The 25774-nt window shown below is 36.1% G+C and overlaps 1 protein-coding gene across 3 annotated transcripts; it reads right to left on the bottom strand.

Moving 5' to 3' along the window:
- Positions 1 to 3301: 3301 nt before the first annotated feature.
- On the bottom strand, positions 3302 to 25774 carry ercc6l (excision repair cross-complementation group 6-like). Of its 3 annotated transcripts, none has more exons than XR_016091678.1 (4): positions 25591 to 25774; positions 14158 to 14199; positions 4648 to 8871; positions 3302 to 3523 (listed from the first exon to the last, which is right to left on the bottom strand). XR_016091678.1 is itself a non-coding variant. In XM_088925864.1 (4 exons), the coding sequence occupies exons 1-4, from the start codon at positions 25656 to 25658 to the stop codon at positions 3468 to 3470; spliced, it is 333 nt and encodes a 110-aa protein (XP_088781990.1). In that variant the 5' UTR covers positions 25659 to 25741; the 3' UTR covers positions 3302 to 3467. The 3 variants fall into 3 exon arrangements, 2 of the variants coding, with proteins under 2 accessions (XP_088781990.1, XP_088781989.1); XM_088925864.1 differs by having other exon boundaries at positions 8705 to 8871; positions 25591 to 25741; XM_088925863.1 differs by having other exon boundaries at positions 3302 to 8871.

Consider the following 25774-nt stretch of genomic DNA (forward strand, 5'->3'; position numbering starts at 1 on the left):
ATTCCTAGACAGCTGTCACCCAATGTATTTCAAGTCATCATTAAAACATGAATTTCTGAAGGCTTTGAGCAATTTAATTGTGTTTAAAGTACATGATTTACAAATATAATTAGAGTCTACTAGTACTGCTACTTTCAAGGACAAGAGCTGTCTTAATAGAACAGATTACTCCATTATTTAATTAATATGTTATATTCAAGGATTAACCCATAACCTTTCTGATTTTTGAAAACAGATGAAGTATAAGACTAACTGGACTGGGATCCAGAAGCAGGGTTTCGTAGATCTCTTAATTTAGAGATACCAAGTAACTTAGCTAGTCTTTGGGAGTGTGGAAGACTAAATGAGATGAACTCTTGAGAAGGGTCAAGACTGTGACTATGCTCAGGAGAGGTTTTCTGTTTGCACCTAAGACAACTGTCTTTCTGCAACTAAAGCCTGTGATTTTTCACATCCGTGTGTTTTATCAGAGAAATAAAACAGATTGCAGGATGCCAAATGGAATGTTCCTTTCCTGTTTTGTTTGTGTTTGAAAGACTTATGTAAATGTCCTGTACCTTGTGTGATCCTTTAATATGTTAAAGTCTCGCCTACATTTAATGTATAAAAGAAAAGGTGTAACTTCAATCGAGCGAGCATACGTACTGAGACCTAGGGGAATACCTTTTTCTGTGCTATGTCTGTGCTCTGTGCTTGACAATCTCATAACCCGAGTGAAGACTTAGTTGTCTTCAATAGGAGGTGGAACTTAACAAGAGCATCCAGAGAAAACCCATGCAAACATAAGGAAAACTGAAAATTTCATACAGATGTCCCAGTAAAGAATTAACACAGAGCTCATGAGCTTCAAGGTAGTGGCACTATAGCAATGAAAACATTGATGCTTTGCAATGTAATATACATATTATTACTAGCAATGTTGCATTATTTCTGCCAAAAGAGGACATAAGCAATGTACACATTTCACTCAGCGACCTCCAAAATGCCATTAGCTTGCTCTATTTAAATACTATTTTAGAAAGCCTACTGTAGTTTAGGCAATATTTTTTGTCATTACATGCATAACACAAAATAATGCCTAATGCTAAAAAAATATCATTAATCTAGATCAGAATAAATCATCTCAGAGCCAACTTATTTATTCTGGAACTTGCCTCTTAGAGGGTCAACAAATATTTGTAGCTATGAAGCATCTAAGCAATTGGTGGCAATCAGATTTAACAACTTGATTCATTCATATTCATATTAATCTACCCCAAGAAGTGAATTTATCACAATTTCAATTTATATTCTGAGGATAATTAAACTAATATCTTTATTTCTGGTGTAAGAAGAACATGACTCATTTGGTGTACCTCATCCTTTTAAGATGTTTTGTTAGAAAATGCAAAGAACTAATTGAATTAAATAATATATTGGAGTATATATTCTATGCATACAATGCTTTTTTAGTTTATCAAAGTGTTTAAACATCAAATGGTTTTAAGATTTGTAGATTCTCAGTGCAGTTAACAGGATTCTCCCTTGCAAATGAGAAAACATTTAGCAGGCATAAAAATATTAAATGGACTCAATGTCAGGGAATGAAAATAAATGCAGAAGACCACAACTCCTTTTTAAATATGCATTTGTCAAGTCCTTAAACTAAATTTAATAAGCTTCACTCTGTGTTTAAAATGTTTTTAAAAATGTTAAAAGTGTCAAAGTGTTAAAAATACACATGGTAACATTTCTACTTAATAAAAAATAAAACCATTAATAAGGTTTTTGTTATCACAAGTTTATTAGTCTGTAGTGTGTTATCAAAGGATCATCTAATACACCTAGTCAGCAATTTTGAAAAAAAGCATTTTGTATAAACTAGCAATAAGGGTTTGGACTTTGCTTTGAATCCAATGTGGAACATGACAATAGTAGAATTAACATGCCTCCTTATAAGATTGAGAAATCTACAGGATTTCATTACCCATTTTGGAGAAAATATGGAAATAATCAATCCTGGTTTCGTGCTACATACATTGCTTGTATTGTAAGGAAAGTCATATTATTCCCTTCTTTCATATGATGTAAAATTAAAAAGAAAAATAGTATATCATAATTAATTTTATCCATAATAATAATGTACTATAACTATATTGATTCCCTTCTGAAGCCTCCAAAAAATAGTTGCATTTTAAATGTCTGAGCATGTGGAATATTGCCATTGTATCTCTTAACCCTGTTGCTGCTTATAGATAAAAATCAAAGTTAGATATGAGAAGACATGAATAACATAGCTGGGCAGCTTGTTTCATACTTCTACAAGTGCGTCATGTTCTTAGCTTTAAATGCACTTATCCATTGTTTCCACTTACACCCATTTGTATTTCACTTTTCATTCTGAAGAAATGAACTGGATTAACTCTGTCAATGTCATTATGGATTTTGAACATATGAGGTCAAGTTATAATCTTTTCAACTTAAAAGGGTTATTTTGCTTCAGCCTACCGGTAACATTTCCCTAAACTCCACAATTAACGTTCACAAAACTCAAGCTCCACATGAGGCTCAAACAAAATAAATTAATTATTATAAATTTAATATATCAAATGTTGTAGTGCTCTTCTTTTTACTGTTATAAGTTCCACAAACAAAATGATTGTACTACTGGAGCAAAGGCACAAGTCATGTGAATAGCTACTCTGACACAGCACAGATTGGCTCTCAAAATAATGATGCTGTAGTAAACTTTTAAATTAGCAGGAAACAAAATTATGAAGCTACTTTCCTTTCCCTCATGCCATTATTGATTAAAGTGATGCAAAAGCTGTACATGTCCCCGCTTTTGAACACAGGGAACAAATCTTGATCCACAATACAATTAAAAATAAGTTTTATAAGCATATAAATTAAGTGCTGTAACAAATCTATAATCATGCTACAATTATGTGACAAACCCATTAATTGTAGTATGCAGTAATACATATAATGTAGAAGAAATTCTATTACAGGAGAGAATAATAAGGGTTGCACAACTGGAACGCATATACCATAAGCAACATCTTGGTGTTACACCTCTGTGTATGACACTTTTTGGTCTGTTCAAATATGAAAACATCAATCTGTTTGACCGATGAATCTGTAAAAGACTGATATACTCATCTGCCACCTGATTCAATTATCTTTAATAAAGGATTATTTTGCATAGCTACACCGTTAACAATGCTATGGAAGTTAATTTTTAAAGAAGAATACACAGCTTGTCAGTGCCTTTTAATCCTTAATTGACATCTTACAACACATAAAAAAACAGATCAAAGAATGTCGTTGTGGAAAACATGCACTTTTATTATTCATACAAATGATGTACTTGCTAGCATCTGAACAGAATGAATAAAGAAAGGAATAACAGAACAAAGTACAAGTTTGCATGGGTGAGGATTAAAAAGGACAACAAAGCCAATCAATAAGACTACTTTTATGACTTCTTACTTGTTGGTGTTCTTGGGGTGTCTGGAGATGGTTTGAAAAACAGCAAACAATTCTGCAAGGTGTTACACAAGACAACCATAAACTCACGTAATTTTGGAAAAAAAACAACAGAGGCTGCCTTTAAGGTGTGTTAAATTAATACTAAAAACATAACACACAAGGATGATATATATATATATAAGTATGACAAAAGGTATGTACAAGTGTAATAAGTGTATCTGCTTTTAGTGGTGTACTTAGAATGCCATTTAAACAATCTTAAATCTCTTAGCTAAGTAAGTTATTTTTTCTGTAAACGACATTTGAATGTGTGCATAAATTTAATTTGGATACATTTAAGTTACATTAACCCTCGATCCTTACCACTTGTTGGGTTTCAAAAACCTTAATGCATGTGCTACCTACATCAGTAAAATAAACAACTGTTATCAGTCTTGTTCAGCTTCAAAAGATTTTCCAAATGAACAGCTTTATCTTTACAAAAGTACTGATAGCGTTACAAAAAACAGACACATAATATGCACAAAAGCTTCCAATTTATTAAACATGGGGCACACACATCTCAAGATTGGCACTCATTCTGTATTTACACAGATATGTCACTGGTGTTTGACAAAGGGTATTTAAATATGCGATAAGCCTTAAATTTTGAAATTAACAACCAATCCAGTTTTAACTTTGACACAGATGAGTAGATCAGTATTTTTTTCGAACTGATGTTTTTATAAATTAGGGACCTGAAAAATGGGGGAAAAACTACTAAACTAGACATGGCATTCACCAGAACTAATTTTCTCATTTATCTTTACAATTAATGGTATTTGCTTGATATGGCTTACAGTGAAAAACATTTTTACAGTGAATCAAAATAACTTATAAAGTGTGACATAATATTGACTATGAATTCTTCATCTTCATGATTAATTTCTACAAGCCATCCAAAATTAGTTTCTAGGATTGTAAGAACCTAGTGTGTAACTTAATAAGCTGATACTTATTACACTACACCCTAAGACTTGCACTGATTTTAATGTTTAAAATAATGTAAATAAGTACATAGGCAACACTAGTAGTATCACCAACTGCATGTATTGATAATAGTTAACTTTGTATCACTGTGCTATTCTGTGTGGAAAAACATAAGTATTGGCAAAGGATGCATCTAGTGTGACTTACCTAAAAAATCTAGTTGCACAAGCATACCTTAATGGCCTTTAGTTCCAAAATACAAGTAATTTGTTTTGCATTCCATTGTAAATGTAAAAGTCCTATAAAATGAATGGAACCATGAAAAATTAGGTTGAAAAAACAATTGTCAGTTCCCTGTGGGCTATCACCAGCTTCAAAATCTAAGTAAACACCCATTTGTATTGTGATGCAAATTATAATATTGTAAATATAAATAGGGTATCCATTTAGTATGGCACAGAAATATGGTTTACATCAGAAATTGGCAACATCAGCATAAGGCCTAGAGCCCTGCTGGATCTTTTGACACTTTTCGATTAGAAACTGATATAGGACTACATAAAATGCCATTTAACATCTTTGCCAAATTAGATTAATTATAATCAGAGAAAAATACAGTACGAGGGCTACATACATGCGATATATGATTTTAAATATGCATGCTGCAGTTAACTGTAACATTAGCATTCACTGAGCTTCCGATATAGTTGTATAGTTATCAACTGAACTTCAGGATCACCACTCTTAATATCAAGAGCTTGCAAAAAGAAATGTAAAGCTTCTTTAAAATTTTCTGCTTTATAAAGGTCTTTTCCTATTTTAATTAGATTTTCATAGTCACTTGATTTGTTAACTAAGTCCTGTGCATCAGAATTAGACTCAGTGGGGGGAGGGATCAGACTTTCATGTGCACACAAGTCCATTTGTTCACTGGATCTCAGTTCAGCATCACTAGTAGATTCCTCCAGGACACTGTCATTTTCTCCTTTTTCAGACTCCTCTTCCCCCTCCTCATCTTCTGTTCCTAATGTTTCACCAAAAAGTTTCTCCTCAGAAACAGAAAAATCTGATTCTTCCTCATCTCCTAAGGTGCATAAATATTTGGAGTTTTCCATTTCAACTACATCATCTTCCTCCTCCTCTAGGCTTTCCACAACTGCCTCCACAAAACACCTTCTGGATGCCACAGACGTGTTTCCACCTAAGCTTTTTCTGTGAGAAGTAATCAAAGCAAAAGGACTCTGAGATCTGGTTGGCTTTGGAGTGGAGGCACCAATTTCCTTGAAGGGCTCACCAAAAGGGCTACTGACAGAACAACGTTTTTCAAAATAGGACCTCTCTCTGGCTTCTATCACATTGTCTGAATTTTGTTCTTCTTCACTGTCATACAGTACTTGTGTTTTTTTCTTTTTCTTTCCTGTATGAATAAAGGAATCATCTGACACTGGGTTATCATCACTGATGCAAGAAAAGTTTGAGAAGTTCTTTGAAAGGTTGACTTGCAGATCCTCAGACTCAGATGGTCTATGTGTGTTTGAGGTGATTTCTGAGTGAAGCTGCCAGCCAGTTTCATTTTTGCTGGGAGAATTATTCTCCTCCAAAATATCACCAGTGCTCTCTTCCAGCTGGAGATTGAAATCACACTGCAAACTTAGCTTTGAATCTGCGTCATTGTAATAGTATTCATGTTCAAAGTCCAATTTCTGAAAACTAGATAATCTTGCATTGTTGGGTAAAGTGACGGGGAGCAGTCCTTCATCATTCATTGAATTGTCATGGATTAATGGCACGTGCCAAAATTCTGCAGACTTCTCAATGTTCTGAGGATTGATTTGATTTAAATTTTTATTTTGAAGAAAGGGAAAAGCTTCCTCTTCTAAACTAAGATCAACAGATAAGCATTTTTCATCTAGGGATGGTGCTGTTTTAACAGGAGTTTCATCAGACTCAGATGCAGTACTCAACACATCCTTTTTGCCCTCAAAAGAAACATCAAGCAGAGAGTGATCCAAAAGAATGTCATTTTTAGAATGATTTGCAAATTCATTCTCTTTTGTCACATCATATTCAATATTATGCTCTCGAGCTTCTTCAAGGCTATTATCTAGCACAAGATCAGTAATTTTAGCACTAATCTTGTGGACTGCCTCATCAGGTTTAGACTCTTCAGTGAGTACTACCAATGCCTCTGTAACTCCATCATCATTTTCACTGACAGTAGAGATGCTATGCTCAGTTTTGCCTTGTTTCTTGTCAAATCTTTTAGGTGGCTCCAGGTTTCGAAGCCATGTTGGTTCAGTAGTGTAATCCATGTTTGCCATCACTTGTTGGTGCAGTTCAGATTCAGCTTTCATCAACTCCTGAGCTTTCAGAACTCTACTTTCAATGTACTGATCAGCCACGTGGTCCCCAGTCTCATCATCAGTTGATGCTGCATCATGTGAAAACATCAGGTCATGATCTGAGATTCCAAACATTTCCAAAGAATGCAAATATGCTATATGCTCATCAAGCTGAGGATCAGTGCGTCTTTGTCTCGCGTGGAGTGACTGAAGCTGAAGTTGTGTTGTGGAAATTTTAGTGTCCTCAAGTTTGAAAAGTTCCTTCAACTCTTGTCGACTGAAATACCTGAAGGGGTTCTTTTTGTCTCCAGTGCTTTGTCTGATCAAGGAATCTTTAAAGACTTGACGTCTATAGATCTTTTCCTCCACTGTCCCACAGGTCACTAGCCTGTAAATCACAACATTTTCCTTTTGCCCAATCCTGTAGGCTCTGTCCACAGCTTGGGCATCCGTTGCTGGATTCCAGCTGGGATCAAAAATCACAACTCTGTTGGCAGCAGTCAGAGTAATTCCTACGCCTCCCACTTGGGTGGTAAGGAGAAATACAGAATATTCCTTATTGGTCTGAAAAATTGCAATGCGTTTCTCTCGTTCCGCTAGATGAGTTATAGTACCATCAATTCTCATGAGTTTGAAACCTCTGTTAACTAAAATACGCTGGATAATGTCTAACATTTTCCTTGACTGGGAAAATAGAAGAGTGCGATGGCCTTCTTCAACGAGTCTTTCCAGGAGTCCGACAAGGAATTTTAGTTTCCCAGATTCCAATACAAGTACTTCATCAGGTACATGGTCAATTCCGCCCGCAGTCTGGTCATCTAGCTCCAGATTCTGGTCCATTCCTTCCTCAAGGCCTAACTGGGCGATAGCTCGGGAAGACAGAAGCCTTGGGTGGTCACATAACTTCTTTAAAACTGTCAGCTCAGCCAAGGGTGAGCGTGTTGTTGTCAGTAGTTCTTTGATGTGATCTAAAGATATGAATTGGCTGTAGATGTCTTGTTGAACTTGGCTAAGGTACGTCCAAACAATCAGGTCATTCTTTCTTGTAAGAGATGGCATCGCAGCACTGGCAATGATGGCTTGGGTCTCTTTGTCTTCTGAATTTATTCCATGTTCATTTGTTACATTATGCCTTTTGTTTTGCACATCCTGCTTTGTTCTTCTTAAAAAGTAGGGGTTTATTATCGTCATTAAATTTTCAGAAATCTTGAGACCCAGAGCTTTTTCACCTGGAGTTGCATCTTTTTCTCGTGCTCGAGTTATGGGGTTTTCATACTCCATTTTAAAGGTTTTTGCTGTACCAAGCAGAGAACCTTGACATGCAAAATCAAACAGTGCCCACATTTCCCGCAGATTGTTCTGTACAGGGGTGCCAGTGAGAAGGATTCGATGTTTAGCAGGTATGGTATGAACACTTTTTGCAGTTTTGGTTGAAGAAGATTTTATCTTGTGAGCCTCGTCTAAAATAACATAATCCCATCTAAACTCAAGATTGTTGAAACTAGAGAGAAGCTGCCAGTTGCTGATGATCATTTGGTATGTGGTAAGGATGACACCTCTAGTTCTTTGAACTTTCTGTAAATTTTTATTTCGTGCTGCTTTGTTAGTACCATGAAATTCTTTAACTCTCATGCCTGGTGTCCATTTAGCAAATTCTTTGGCCCAGTTCCCAATGAGGGTTGTTGGCATGATAAGAAGAGTGTGCTTGACCAATTCAGAATCATACATTCCAGAAAGAAAAGCAATGATCTGGATTGTTTTCCCCAATCCCATGTCATCGGCTAAAATGCCACCTTTTTTACCATCTTTATGCAAGCCAAACAAAAAAGCAATTCCTTCTTTTTGATGATCATATAGTTTATCATGTAGCTCTTTGAAAAGCATTAGACCACTGTTATTAACATCAACAAACTCATCTTCACCTTCACTTTCCGATCCTTGACGTGCAATTTCTTCTATGGCTTCTTTTATCTTCTTGATTCTGGTTTTCAATTTTTCACTTGGGTGAATTTCATGAGCCAATGTGAAAAGTTCTAAAGATTTTGTCATGTTTCCATTTTTGGCTTCATCTTTGCCTTCTCTCACATACCTAAAAATATCCATATTTAGCATATTAAAACATTTATATCAAACAGATCTTTAACCAAACAAACTTAAAACTAAACATTTATAAATTATATATTAAGGATAATAGCTGATTACATACAGGACGTTATACCATATACCATGTATATGAGTGTAATGACAAACTTGAACTTGAACTTGAAATACCTTGCTTAGCAAAGGAAAAGAGTTAATGAAAAATTATGTGCATGCTCTACTCAACTAATGAGAGTTCCATGATATCTACATTTAATGTATGGACACATGTAAAATTAATATGGAAATAATGTTTTCATTAACATCAGGATAAGTATTCAAAGAATGAAGCAAAATGATGTTTTACTATGTATTAATGATTTGTATTTCAGATTAAAAAAATTAATGAGGCAAAAGGATAGAATTTTCAGTTTTTGTTTCTGGGTATTATTTTGTCTACATATTTAAGTACATTAAAATAATATAACTTGCATTCTACCCTCCTTATTTCAAGAGAGAACAAGTATTGGGACAGGTTTGTGCCGCTTATTCAGGTGCTCAATATTACACTAATATTAAAAACATGAAAGAGCTAGAGTTAGAAGGTATAAATCAAGATAAATACTAGAGTCTGTAGCACAAAAGCAATTGTGAAGACGAGCAAAATAAAAACTTTTAAGTATGCTGGGTAAACGTTCGAGGTCAAATTCTTCCACGAGGGGGGTGCCTTTAAAGCGGAGACAACGCCATCGAAAATTTTTTGGCACGCCCTCTCTTTAAAGCCCTAGCCGAATACAAAGACAGTACGTACAGTTATAATTCAAAGTGAATAAAAAACTACACATCCCTGTTAACATGGCAGTGCTTGTGATCTTAGTGTTTAAACAACGAAACGGGGCAAAAAATCAGTCACATGAATTTAGGGCTGAGTTTCAAAAGCTTAACCTATCAGCAACAAAGCGAAATTCACACGATAGGCTACCTCAAACTGTCAGTTACACGACTGTGTATGTTGCTTAAGCCACTCCTATTTGGCATTTTAGTTATGGAGGTGGGAAGACGTCCAGGTCTCCAAAACAAGCAAGAAAAAGAGCCTTTTCAGAGAGCAATTACATTGTTTATGTAGAATAATTTATTAGATTTATGTGCAATCTAATTTCTTATTGTTTAAACAAAGAAATTTCAGCTGCAAAGTATCGCCCCAGAGACAGCACAATGCTTCCCATAGATGTTCAGGAAAGGGTGAATGAAAGAAGTCATGTCAAGTGCAATAATTCAGTGATTAATAATAACAGTTGTAGGACAAGAAACAAAAGATAGAGCTTTAAGGCTAAAACTAAAGTTAAGAAATGAAGGCAAACGAAAATTTAGGACGTTAAAGTGCTAGAGGTGTAAATAAATGTAAAAATACAAAAATGCACATGAGCAAAATATTTTAGGAGCACGTGTTACTTTGAAATAAGCAAACAGAAAAAAGACGTGACAAGACATAGTGCAGAAGAGGGATGTAGGAACACTTGCAAAAGCATAGATATCCAAAAAACATCACAGAAAGGTGTGTGTTACAAAAGAACATGCAAACATGAAATAGATTTGGCAGATAGTGAGGGGCTTGAATAATCAGGTGCATTTCTGGCAGGGAGAGTATGAAGGTTTGATGGGATAGAGTCAGAAAACTGGCACACATAAAAAACAGCAATTCTGTCAGGGAGCCTTACATGAATTAATAGCAAAGATGGCTTCATGGAGGGCTTCTCAGATAGTTGGGCATTCAGGTAGATTTCCAGGCAAAAGGATTTTGAAATATAATTTGTTAAAGTAAGTCCGTTTTTGGGAACACATAAAATACATTTTCCAAGACAGTTGAGCCTTTGTCACTAATGAAGCCACTAAATAAAGACAAAGATATCTATAAAATATTTAATTCAATGTTGGTAGCAGGATGAACTGTCAGGTTGAGCTAAGTGTATATTTTGTCACAGAGTGTTAAACTGCAAGATGTTAACAAGTAAAAACAGGTATTTAGAAATGACTCATTTCAAGAAGATTTTCAGAATAATTATAAATCTAGCAGGATAGAGAAAGGACAGAAAACAGGTACTTATATTGATCAGATTAGTATGCAAAGCCATTTAGCAAAGAGGGTATGAGAAGAGAGACAAACTAGTAGTTTAGTCTAGAACAAACACCTTTCTTGATTTCTCTAGTTCCTAGTTTCCCTAGTTCCCTTTAAAAGAAACTATTATTCCACAATGCGCAGTCAACATGGCCGGCATTTACATCTGATATTTGTGATTTAAACAAATAAACACAAGCAGTGTTTGAGGATTTTTAATTTTGAAAGCCACTCAGACATCTGGTACTAATGTTGTATTTACGAAAAAAAAACATACAAAAAGCATGCTAACAACAGTGCCATCCTATTCCTTAAGTTAATACATTTAATTTTTCTAAACAGTTAACATTGTTAGCAAAATATTTTGATTAAGATTTTACCCTATTTTTTCTTTAATTTCGTATTTAACTTATTTTCAGATAGTCAGATTTTATGTATATTTGAACAATGAAAATATATTTTTAAAAGATGCAGGGAAAAGTGCAACAATTTATTGCAGTGCTAAATTTAATATTATTGATAACTAATAGTTTGTGCTAGTACCTAACTTTCTTAATTAGATGTATTTAAAACAATGAACTAAGTGTGACATTACATTCGGAAATACAATCGAGAATAGTTTTGTGGCGTTTGTATAAATGAAACTTTTCTAAAATGTATAACAAAATTAAAGACATTTAAAATCAGTAATCTTTCCACATGTAATGTCATTAGAAAATACAACAAGTCCCTGCTTTGTCTAACGATGGCATCAAAAAATAATTTAAGTGATGAGAAAGCTGTGCTTAATGATAATTATGGGACTTAGAAGTCAAAGAAAATGATTTACGTTGTTTAATTTCATACACTAAGTTATGAATGCAGACGCAATTGGTGCCATTAGCACTCCATGCTATAGAATGGCTGTTGTGCAATACTAAGGTCAGCGCCTCCCCCTCTGACGGAGTGCAGTGGGCGCTACGCCATTTTCAGAGCCTCTGACTGGGGAAAAAAAGACCTGCTGATCTGTCCTGCATAACAGGAAGAGAAAAAAATGTGATTTTTTCTGTACAAAAAATGTGTTTATGTTTGTGTTTATAAAATTCAAGTATTTTAAACATTTAACTAAGAAGTAAAAAACTTGCAGCTTACACAAAGATTCTAAGATGATCATGAGGAAGAAAAATCACCCATTTTCCACGCATAAAAAGTGGTTATTAACTATTTAAATCTGTTTTTATAGCTTTAAAAGTCATGCAATGTCTAAGTTTACCAGGAACACATCATTGTATCTTATTTTTTATTTCTTTTTTAAAAATTTAAAAAATCGTTTGCCCAGCCAACAACCACTGCAGAGAGATTAGCAAAATCAACAATATGGAATATCTTGAAAAACATAAACTAATGGACGACTCAAAACCAGGTATTCCAAGAAAGGCAACAGCAAAATTTCAGAAAAAAAGCATTAGAGCTGTGAAGAAACCCTAAAATAACAGCCAAACAGTTTGAAGACAATTTCTAAAGTACAAGGTTGAAAATATCTAAACACACTTCAAGCAGAAGACTCTTGAACTAAATTATATTGAGCATGATTTTTACTTGAAGAAGAAACTCAGAAAGTCAGAAGTCAGAAAACCCATAAACAGACAAAAACTGAAAGTCACTGGAGCTAAGGATTTGCAGATCATTTAAAAGAAACATTAATAGTCTGATGATATCAATGGGTCACAGATTTGAAATCAGCGTAAGGTGTATGCAGCCAAATACTAATTTAGAGTTTAATTTAACTTAATTTGTCCCAATACTTATGCTATGCTAACCTAAAAGTGGGGGTTATCGAACATGAAAACATTTTTTGTTCTAATACATATGCACAATATTATTCCAAAACAAAAGCTTTCTATATTCTATAAAAAATATGTATATGAAAATGTCTTTACTTTCCCTCATTTTTATCTTTTAATCTCAAAATATATTTAAAAAGTTAATAATACGCAGCAAAAATGACTAATTTCTTCACTATCCCAGTACAGAAACAGCAACCATGTCCATTGTCTCTATTAGTGACGACTCACACAGATCCCTTTCCTGGAATGCATTCTTGGAAAAATGTGATGCATTTCTGTATTAGTTTATTGTATTATGAATTACAGTTATGACAGTTCTAATATTCTACATTCTGTATATATCTGTATATACAGTGCCTTGCAAAAGTATTCAGACCCTTTAAAAGTATTAAAATGTAAGTATTATTTGTAAACAGCGTCAGCGTCTTTTTCCAGTCTGTAATTCTATTGCAAACTCAAATGTTCAAACAATTTTTAAAGACAAATAAGTTATCTTCTGACAAAGTCAAAAGGTGAAATATGTTGTTGTATAAGTATCTGGACCCCTATGCTTCAGTAGCTCAAGATTCACACAGGTGAAAGAAATTGCAGTAATGAGGACATAGAGGGCTCACCATTGGCCTCTGCTTGTGCACCACTTAAGAGTCACATTTACTAGGAAAAAAGTCTGTTTAGGGATTATTGGTCAGGCAGTAAAACTGAAGGAAAGGTATGAAACTGAAGTCTAAAGAGCACCCTAAGAAAGCTAGAGATAAGCTGATAAAAATGCATAGATTAGTAAAAAGGTACAAAAAATATGAAAGATATCTAGTAAGCACTGATAGCTCAATAAACCAATAAGTGGAAGCTGCCTTAAAAGGCCATTCCTCAAAAACCAGCCGAACATGGAGGAGATAAGCCACAGTTTTTCAACTCATTTTTTCAAAGACCTGGAGCGTTCCCTTACCGATAGAAAGGTAAGGGTGCATCAGTCAACTACTTCAAGAGCTGGATGAACATCACTCCTAACCTGTGTGCAAAGTTGATAGACACCTATCCCAAAATAATAAAAGATGTTATTGAGGTAAAAGTTGGCTGTACCAAATATTAATTTGTTGGGTCTGAATACTCGGGTAAGCAGCATATTTCAGTTTTTGATTTTATTTAAATACCTGCTGACTAATTTTATCTTTAAAAAAATCTGTTTGAGCATGTGGGTTTACAATAAAAATACTGACTGGAAAAAGACGTATCATTTATAATCCAGCAACGTTTGAAAAATGTTAAAGGGTCTGAATACTTTTACAAGGCCTTTTACTTTTACACGGTACATGGGGAAGCAACCAAAAGGTTAACTTTATGCAAATGAACATACCTCTGATAATTGTCCACTACCTCTGGATCCAGTGTCATTGATCTAGAACAAACAGAAATCAGATTATTACAAAATGCTTAAGCAAGATTTAGGTGACTAGGAAGCCTCTTAGAGTTTAGATAAAGTTTGTGACACCTGGCAGTGTAAACACTTCTAGCTGCAAAGCAGAGGGGATGTTTGTTGAGATGTGGGGGGTTCCAAATCAAAAACAATTGTAAAGTTTACCTTGGTCTACCTAGGTAATTAAGTTGTGTGTTAATGATTGTCAATGAGCTGTCCAGAAAAACACCTTATCAGATCACATTTAGACAAAAGAAAAGTAGAAAGGAGAAGAAGAGGAGAGGGAGAGGAGAGAAGAGAGAGGATTCCGGAGGACATAGAACTTGAAGCTTGTGCCAGGCGAGAGCCCCTACTTCACATTCATCCAAGCAAAACCTGACTGGAACCAGGTATCTGAACCTTGCTAGAGAGAGCTTTGTGTTCTGTTTTTAAGGAACTTGGGTTTCCTGGGTAAAACATACTTCGGTTAGAGACGTCTTTCCTGCTTAGGGTTACCAATATTTTGTGGCACCTGGGTTTGCAGAGAGATTTAACTGCAGGTTGTATTGCTTCTCTCCTATTTGGCCTCTGAGGGCATTATTTAAGAGATTAGTACTTAGGAGCAGTCTGGAGGGTTTTCTTGGTGACTAGAACATTAGGCCTCTCGGACGCCTTGTTTGTACATAATGCAAAAAATGTTTTGCAAGAATTTTTGGCAAAAAATAAATGGGCTATCTGACTATTTACTTTTCGATAGCCTAAAAATTCATTCAGATCTGTGCATGTAATGTCATACATTTTGCTGCCCTTGTACGTGTTTAACTCTTGTCAAATGTGTTGTAAAAGTCTCTTCCCAGAGTGCTGGCTGACACTGAAAAAAAGGCTACAGGAGCTCTGTAAATAGTGTTGTGTGTTCTACCCAAGAACGTTCTCTTGGTTATTGCCGCACGAAGCCCACATTTGCTACAGTGCATAGTGGAACGAAACAGACTGGCCGTGACAAATTCGACAAAAGTTTGATAAGTTTGATTGCCTATTTGATAGTTGTAGAGTTTGAGCAAAAATGATGAAGCAAAGAGACTTACAGTTACCACAAGGAATGGGAGCATGATTATTTTTGTGTACTTTCGGATTCAAATCTGCAATGCTAGCGTCTACGCAAAAAAAGGAATTATAGAACAACATTTCAAAACTGCACACAAAACGTATGATGTGGACTTTCCCACTAAAAGTGAGTTATGGAAAAGAAAAGTGGAAAAATTAAAATCAACTAGCAGTAGTCGGTTTTCCCTCTAATACAAGAGGGAAAGCAGCAATCATTGCATCATTCCGTGTGAGCCATGTCCTTGCTAAACACAAAAAGTCATTCAGGGATCGAGAAATAATAAAAAAGCGTTTGTGGAGGCTGCTGACTTGCTGTTTGGAGATTTCAAAAACAAACATTTTTAGCAAGGTTCAGACAGCTTTTGCCTGAAATCAAAGAGTTTCTCAAGTCGTCTAAACATGATGAAAATGCCCAATTAGAGGATGACCAGTGGCTTCTAGATTTAGCATTCCTCACCGACTTGACTGAACTGCTAAATGAGCTGAATGTCGAGCTGCAGGGACAAAATAAAAATGTCATTGACATGATCAGCAGTGTCAACACGTTCAAAAAAAAATTACAAGTGTTCATAAGTAAGCTTCTCAGTGCCAATGCTTACATTAAGGTAGGATACTTTTTTCTAAAATGAGGAACATTACTTGTTCACTGTAGCTTGAGTCACTTGTTTTTATTTGCTGTCATTTTAATGATGCGTATCGTTATTGTACCGATGTGCCCACAGTCTGTTGATCCTATATCAGAGCTCCAAATTCACTCTAGTAGATCACACCGGACTGGCAAATGAAAAAGTAGATCTTACATTAAAAAAGGTTGAGCACCCCTGTAGTAACTTGTGTGTTGTATGTTTTGTTATTTGTAGTTTTGTTTGTCTTGTCACTGTTAATAAACATTTGTTGAAGCAAACGTGCCTAGATTATTGCTCTTTTCTACAAAGCTTTGCCCAAGAATAAAGAATTCATATGCCTCTAATTATACCAACCGCTCAGGTATATTCTAGAGAAATCACTTACAAATTGTAATTTTTTTTTCTAAACCCTTCAAATTATAGGTACCAAATGGTATTCCAAAAGGAATTGTTTAAAAATGGATTTATGAATGAGCTTGGCATGTGCAAAGGTTGTCATAATTGCTACTTAAGGTGGCACTAAGCTGGGGCTATGAGATGTAAAGTGAACCCACATGTTGGTTGAGAGAGAAAAAACAGAAGAGGGAAGCTGCAGGCAATGCAGTGCAATAGCAAGCTAGGACAGACACAGAGAATGATGTAGGTAAATTTGCCAGATTTGTAGTCATAGCAAGCAGGGTTCAAAACTGGATGAGTATGATATTAATATACGAGTATAATATGAGTGACTGAGTCTGACATTGTGATATTGAAAGAACTATTTTATTGATGTCATTTTAATGTACAAACAGGGCTATTCCCAAACTGAACTTGTAACTTGAAAATAAAACAAGAAGTTCAAGACTTCTTAGCTGCAGGTCAGTTCTGGCAAGAACACACAGTACTACGTCTCCTTGTGTCCCTTCATTTCCTAGGTATCCATACAAATACCCCGCCTCTCCTAAAGACGTAATAGCCCTACCCCAAGGGTGTCTTCCTGCCAAACATCACCAAGGGAAATTGCTACACTGCCCCCTCCCACTCTCTAAGTGTCTTTGGCAGGTGTCTTTTCCTGACTGGTCTGGGTACAGACAACAATGCACTGGACAAGTGGTCGTCTAAGGCAGTCGCCACATTATGGCCTCACCAGGGAGGGCATCTCTCCTAGTTGGCTCTAGCTCCACTTCTTTGGCCTCCTCTTCCAAGATTTCTTGGCCAACCTCCACAGAACTGAAGTCTGGTCAAGCTTCTTAGGGTGACAACAGATACTGGAGAAACACCACTGACCAATTCCTCATTCCTCGGGTCACAAGCAAGCAATTACATTATGCCTGTCTTCGGGTCTTTGTACTGGCTTCCTATCAGGTTTCAAGTCAAACCAGCAGTAATAGGACATCAGGCCTAGAAACCCTCGAACATTCTCCACTGTGCTAGCCTTTGTCTTCTTCAAGTCAATGGAAACCCCTTGGTGACTCACCACATGTCACAAGAACAGTGCCCTTGCCCGCAGGAGACTGCACTTCTTTAGATTCAGCCCCATCCCTGCTTCCCAGATACACTAGAACACGAGCCACAGGTTTGCCATGTCTTTATCAAAATTGGACACATGGACCAGGACATCGTCCAAGTAGATTACATACATGCATTTACAATGGCACCTATGCCAGCACTCTTTCCAACAGCGTCTCAAAGGTCACCAGGACATTACGCAGGTCAAAGGGCATAACCTGAAACTGCCACAGCCCCCTCCCCAGGGAAAATAAAGTCTTCAGCCCGCCAGTCTGGAGCCAGCTCCAGCTACCAACAGCCATTGTAGGGGTCCAAGGAGCAGAAACAGAGACCACATTAGGGGATCCCTAAGGTCTCATCAGGTTTTGGGAGAGGTTGCTCCTGCATGCTGAAGAAGGTCCAGGCCCAGAATGCAGGAATCCCACATGGGGCTAACAAGAACTCTTGGTGACAGGTGTGATCTCCCACTTTCACAGGCAGCACCCACCACCATAACATGGCTTCTGTGCAGCCTGTCACTGCACACAGCCACCAAACAGTCTCTTTCCACATGACCTTGCAGTCTCGCAGCAACACAAACAGACCTTCATGGCTCAATTGCAAGATGGTGGAGCCAGTGTCAACCAAGGATTTCAGCTGCACAGACCCACCACATATGAAACTGGCAGGCACCTTCACCCACTCTGCCGTTTATCAACTGTAGGCATCTGGCACACTTATTAGGGAATTGTTGTGTGTGTAGGGTGGGTTAGCCCCAGTGCAGCCATCCTAAGCCTGTTTCCCAACTGCTCCATGCCTCCCAGGATTGCTCAGTTGTAGATGGCCCTACCTTCCACAATCTCAGCAACTTGGGCCTCTTGCTTAGTTGGCCTCCACCACAGGGCTCATTTCCACCCCCTCCAGCTCTAACTGCACAGCCCTGCTTCCCTGCACTCCACTCAACAAATAATGAGCTTTAACAGCCTCTATCTATTCGATCGCTGAATTAAAACTGAAAAGTAGTACTTGAATTTAGGCACAAAGGCAGTACCTGATGATGCAAGCCAACAGCACTAGCTCCTCTTTTGCTACTCCAGGCAGAGAGGGATACCTCCCGACTACAAGATAAAATGTCTACTAATTTCTAGTCACTCACTTTAAGTTTTGACTATAGTCTCATTTTTATGTGACAAAAACATTTTAGTCAGTTTATTTGTATAATAAAATGTATAATGTGTTTCTAAGAAAATATTTATTCTGTTAAAATTGTCAGAAGCACTTATACAAAGACATTGTATGAATCCATGCTAATAATCTATTTTGCTTCCGTTAATGATTTCATACTTGTATATAAAGTTCCCCCCCCCAAGTATTTTTTCCATCTTCCCTATATAACTAAGTCTCATCGGATCCGTCAACTCCAAACTTAACCAGTTCCTCACTGCAGATAAGGATAAAAAAACATCAACACACCCACTACTTCCACTAATCTAGATCTTGTTACTAACTCAGCCCTTTCACACACCTGAAGAAGGTTCCACAGCCGAAAACATTGCATTTCTTTTCTTTTCTTTCAGCATGGAATAAACCTTTACTTGTTCCTTTGAAGTAAATAAGACTGCTTTGTGAATATTTATATTACACAAAACAGATCTTTTTGTTTCACTTACAAAAGGTACTTTCATTGACATTTGCGAATTGCAATTCTATACCAAGCATTGTATAGCAATCTGAGTACATACAGTACCTGTGGAAGCATACATAAACTGCAAAGGCTGCAAACCTTTGCCTGTTCCATTGTACAACAATGCTTTCCCTAAGGTTCACATCAAAATAAAAGGAAAAATGATAATATCTGATAATAATCTGAGTGTTTCATGAAATCAATATTAACTGTACAGATAAAGTTCATTTGAATTATTTAAAAACTAATTTCCATATAAATCTAACTTAATGTTATGTTCTAGTTAAAACTACTAATATGGTCAATAGCAATATCCCAGTGAAGCCCATCACCCATATATAATAAATACAGCAAAAGGGAAAATCATTGGGACTTATTCTTATTTATATACTAATAAAATTTATATTCCAGACCAAAAGATTAATGAGGCTATAGAGTTTCATCTTTTGTTTTTGGGTACTTGTTTGCATACATGTTTAACCACATTAGAACAATATCAATCCCCCCACTTCAAGTGAGCATACTGTAAGTATTGGGACTAAAAGGTTAACACATATTTCTATTACTTAGGCATTGCAAACAATTGTGAAGACGGAAGCAAAGAAAATTCAATTGAAACCACTGTAGAGAGACTGGGTAAAATCAGCAATATGCAATGTTTTGAAAAAGAAAAATATTGGAGGAGTAAGAAATTGTCAAAGACCAGGTCATTCACGAAAGACAACAACAACTGATGTCAGAAAAGTTTGGATCTGTGAAGAAAAAACAATTTCCAGAGTGCAGGGCTGAAAATATTGCAACATACTGTGCACCTGACCTGAATCCTATTGTGGATTCACTATACTTGTTGAAGAGAAAACTAAATTCCACAAACAGACAACAACTACAAATGGCTAACGTTTGGCAAACCATTTAAAGGGAACATATCAAGAATGTGGTGATGCCAATGGGTTGCAGACTTGAAGTAATTGCATGTAAGCTTTATGCAATCAAATACTAACTTAACACCAATTTAATCTACTTTAATTTGTTGAAATACTTATGATGACCTGCAAATGGGGTCTGAATGAAAACCAAATCATTTTTGTTCTAATTTGGTTTAACACATATGCACAAAAATATCTAGTATTAATTACTGTAATAACACATTGTTAGAATGTTCTACATTCTGTATATATAAATGTTAAATTAACATAACTGATTGCTCTCCACCACCTCTGGATCCAGTGTAACAGGTCTGAAAATATTACAAACATGATTTAATCTGATGAATGAAACTAGACATTAAACCTTGATGTAGCAAGACAACGCACCCTCAAATTATACCTAATTGCATTTCAAAGAGAAAACACTCAGTTGTCCACAAATTAATTTTTAACTAGGCACGGCATAACATGCCAAAACACAACAAAAATTACTTCACCAAGATGGCAATGTTTAAAGAGGAAAATATATTGAAGGTTGTTTATAGTCTCGTTTTGTTCAGAAAAAAGGTTCAGTTGCCAATTTTACATAATTACGTTTATTTAATTTGTTCATGTTTCTGCTGTAATAAATTAGTAAGCTTGTAGGTGTTTGTCCAGGGAAAATGAATTTATATTCAGTTTGTTATTAATACATGATGTGCAAAAGTGCCTTTTATATTCAACACAACACTGAATATAAAATTATTGGCCTTTCTTACAAAATCTAGTCCACATAGTTAAATCGATGAAAACATACATCACTTCAGGCTGCACAATACTTGGAAATTCTTACACCAGTTCTAGTAATCACTGACAGGTGAATGAAAATGAAAATCACTTGAAAAGTTCTAGATATATATGAGCCTTAAAACCCATCCATTTCCTAACCGTTTTTTCCAATAGAGTCATGGGGGATGCTGTAGCATGAATACACAACTCCATGCAGATAAAACCCTCAGAATTGAACCCAGGACCCCACCTTTGTGAGGCAGCAATACTAACCATGCTGTCCAAGCCTTAACCTGTCCTCTATTATATTCTAAAAAGGGGAGTTTCCTTAATGCATATAGCATCACAACAATAAACATACAAATATTCCACATTAAAGGGGGTTTAAGTGTACTAAAACGAAAACACTAAAAACACTTAGCAGACAAAGACTATGATATCCTTAAAATGTGCCTTTATTAAAGTTGAAAAAAATTATAATCACTTTATGTTTTATAAATACATTCGAACCCTCAGCTTAACAAATTAATGGGGGGAGGCTTGTCCAATAAATCACAAAATAAATTTTTTTTCAGCCCCCAAACACTAAAGCACTGTATAATCATTTCTGGATATTTTGACTTAAATTTTAACAAATTAAATCATCACAATGAATGAAAATTTTTATTGTAAGTATACAAGGTCTTTATTTCATGTGTCTGAAATATATTGTATAAAATTAAAGCATACAAAACTTTACCCATCATAAGTAATGGGTATTTGGCATTTCTGATTTTACAGACAAAATACTGTTACAGCTATAGGTGACAAGAAGTGTCTCTAAGACAAGTGTGGGCAAAGTACAGCCTGAGGGCCAGTTGTAACCAGCCCTTGAGGTAAAAAATAAATGAGTCAATGTTCGCCATATTCCAGTTTGTATGATGCTGTTTTTTCTTACATTTCATTATTTGTGCCGTTAGATGGCACATGAACGCTTTACCACAGTGGTTCCAAACTTTGCATCGCGCCACCTTGGGGAGGCACCATTGTCGGTCAGGGGTGTCGCAGGTATCGCCAGTCGAAGAAAAATTTATTACGAGCAAAACCCGTTGTTCATGCACACAATGTATGAGTAGCAGGCTACCTAATGGATTTGAAGATACTAGATTGTGTCACATGACACTGGCCACGAGAGTCTTAAGTCTATAAGCAGGTGTTTCTATGAGTGGTCATTTTGTGAGTTTTTTTGTTACAAAATCGCTATTTAGAGGTTTTTAAATATGAGCAAAAAGCGTGAAGGACATGGAGCCTAGTTCTAAAGAGAAACGGAAACCAAATACAGAAAATATGACGAGTTTCTTGAATTTCTGTTTCACGTGCACAATTGTGGGCACTGAAGAATGTCCTCAGTGTGTTGTCTGCCAAGAGCATGCTTCCCCATAAACTGAAACGTAATTTGGAAACTGTTCACAGTAGTTTGATAAGTAAGCCTCGTGAGAATTTTTCACGCAAGCTAAATGAACAGAAAGCTGCTTTTTCTAACCAAGCTCCCTAGCAAAGTTCTTCTTTCATCATAGAAAGTTGCGTACCGAGTAGCACAATGCAAAAAACCTCATACTATTGGAGTACCAAGGAATAAGCAACACAGCTCTGAGTTCTGCTTCCCTTTGCAATTTTCTGCTTTTGTGAGGCTGAGTTTTCAGCACTTGCGGTTATCAAATCCAAGTTCAGATCAAAAGTCAATGTTGAGAATATCCAGTATTTTTGGTGAATTACGTTAATAATTTATTAAACAAGCCCACCTACACATTAAGAGGCACAAACAAAAAGACATTGTATTTCTCCCCCTTCTATAAAAACATTCATGTAAAACTTTTACTTTTGCATTTTACAAAGATGTTGACTATTTTTTTAAAGTCATTATTAACCAAAAAGTATTTTGGTTTTGAAAATGATTAAAAATAAATAAAAAAGGATCAACTGTTTTTATTTTGACCCATCATTTCCTTTTCAAATTTATAATCTTTTGTAAAATATCTCACTGCCATAGAACTTATTTTTGAGAAAGGGGATGCATGTGGAAAATTTGACAGGTCAAGGGAGGCACGGACCAAAAAAGTTTGGGAACCCCTGCTTTACCAATTTAATTCACCAAGTAGAGTGGGTCCATCTTACTGTGAGGGAACCTGCGCCAAAATGAGCGGATTGAAGAAGCGGAAAGTTGACAGTGAATGGAGAGTGTTCAACAAAGAATGGACAGCAAAATACTTTTTCACAGAGGTTGGAAAAAAGGCTATATATGCAGTGTTTAAAAAATACAATCTCAGTCAGCATTTTTTGGCAGTTTGGAAATACACCACATAAGATCACATTAAGACCACAAAGAAAAGAAGAAAAAGAACAGGATGAGAGGAAAAGAGGAGAAAGAAGGTCAGACCACAAGAGAGGAGTCAGGAAGAGTTGGAGCTTGCGCCAGGCAGGAGCCCCTACTTCATGATCATCCAAACAAACTCTGACTGGAGCTACTGTAAGCGTTTGAACCTTGCTATAGAGAGCTTGCTGTTCTGTGTTTTTAGGGAACTTGGGTTTCCTCGGTCAAAAACACCTTGGTTAGAGACGTCTTTCCTGCTTAGGGTGCATTTAAAGAATAGGGAGATAGGCTCCCATTTATTTTGTGGCACTCGGGTTTCCAGACAGATTCAACTGCAAGTCGTATTCCATTTATTAAGAAAGGCAGCTTATATCTTATTTGGCCTCTGCAGGCATTTTTTTTAAAGAGATTGGTACTTAATAGAATTCTGGGTGGTTTTCTGGGTGATTTGAACATTAGACCTCTGGAATGATTTGTTTGTACATACTGTAAATATAGTAGCTCATGTGTTGTATGTTTTGTCGTGTATACTCTGTGTATTGTCAAAATTAATTTTTTTTTTTTAACCAAGTGTGCCTGAATTCACCAAAAAAAATTCACATGCCTCTAATTATACCAGCCGCTCTGGTATATTCTGGAGAATCACTTACAAATTGGGGGTTATGAATATTTATTTTACTTATTGCCTAAACCACTCTGTCAATTCCTAATATTCACAATTTACGTAATCCACTATTTGTAACAATACAAACGGTCTTAGTATGCTTACCACGGCCAGCCATTTAAAAGACTCTGTAAAGGTTAACACAGCAGTCCTACCAAACACCTGAACTAAGATTTAAAAATCTTAAAATATCTGAAAATATCCCTAAAAGTAACAAGAGAGACAATGGATATTTAACATGCTTAATATATCCCAAGATTACTATTGTAAATCACATTGAAGATTATATTTAACTTCATATTGCACACAAACATTTTTTTAAGTACTTTCAGGAGTCAGTTAAATCCTTTATATAAAGCTTTGAGATCCAATTTAAACAAAAATGATTTTTCTATTAACACTTTAAAAACTAAATTTCTTATTATGTTTATTAAGACTAAGGTAGTGTTTTAGAACATAAGAAAAAATACAAACACAATGAGGCCATATGGGCCATCTAACCTATTTTTTAAGAGGGCACTAGCTAGCATACCGAAGGTCTGGTACAACTGCTTCTTGAAAGAAACCAGGATTGGCTTACTGGCTTCAACATGGCTGAATAACTTACTCCATTTACTCCACCCAATGCTTTGTGTATAGTAGTTACCAAGGCCACAACTTTGCACATTATGGAAAATTTTAGTTCTTAATGTAATGTAAAACTGAATTTTACAGAACACTTGTCAACCCAAATATAATCCACACAGACATGGGAACCCACTTGATCAACCACCGCAGTGCAGTACTCGGGCTAGCTGGCTTATAACAACCACACTAAATGGCAGACAAATGGAAGAGAGATTCTGGACACCAGGTCAAGTAACCATTATCTCACTTTTATATCTTTTTCAAAGGGCAGCACCTCCTACAGTATGGTAGAGGTTTAGTGTCCTATTACCACACTATGTGATTTTGGGAAGGAATTGTGTTAATATCCTTACATCTCTTATCCCAACACTGACCCCAGCCCAGCCCACCTGATATTTATTTCAAGCTCAGTACCTGGATTCCATACCATTGCAGGACTTTTAACATTCTAATAACTGAGTCTTTCATCAAATTAATATGCACGCTGCCGACAGATAAGGATTACACAGAGCGAAGACTTAAAACGTACGGTTATACAGCAGATCTCAACGAGTTGTCTTAATACTCTGCAATAAAGCGTACACTGGGACTGCGAAAACCTAGCTAAAATGGGTCTGAGCAATTGCAATAAAGAAGTTAGAAAAAGGATTATATGACGTCTGCAATAGTTTACAAACAATAAAGCTCTTAAAAGTTTCTCTTGATCTATTCAACCTTTGTCATTATCACTAATGTATACGGTATATAATATTGTAATAAGTTACCGTGATAAGGAATGTTAGGTTCAAAACGGGAGTGGGGTTTTTTAAAGCAATACAGAAGTGTGGTTTACCGTAATTAATCGATGTTTTCAAGCGATTGGCTTGTAGCTTGCAGTAGTACATTCAATGTTTTAGGTTGTCTATATTCGACTGATGTAATGTACTGCATTTTCATTTGTTTCTTTCAGCGCCGGTTTGTTTCTCCAGTGAGGCCCTTAGCAGTGTACGTTCAATACGTAAAAACCAGAGCAATGTAAAGTTAACATTATTAATACCGATGCACATCGTCACAAAACGCAAGAGGACAAAATATGCGGCTAAAAAACTGCAAGCGAATAGAATATTAAAACGAAACTGAAGAGAAAGAATACATATGTTGTCATTCACTATAGCAAATACAAATCAGTTTGCACTTACTTCTCACATTTTGCTGCCAACTCATCCAATGTAGATGCGCACATTTCACTACACTGGACTAACTCCATTTTATTGGTCTGGTATCACTTTTACACAAAACGCAAAAAAAGCAAACAAGGCCAAAGATTCAAGTTCCACACTACACAGCTTCTACTAGCTCTCCCCGCCATAAAAGCAGAATATC

The sequence above is a fragment of the Atractosteus spatula genome, chromosome 9, assembly GCF_055471065.1.
Source record: "Atractosteus spatula isolate fAtrSpa1 chromosome 9, fAtrSpa1.hap1, whole genome shotgun sequence".
Taxonomy (NCBI): Eukaryota; Metazoa; Chordata; class Actinopteri; order Semionotiformes; family Lepisosteidae; genus Atractosteus; species Atractosteus spatula.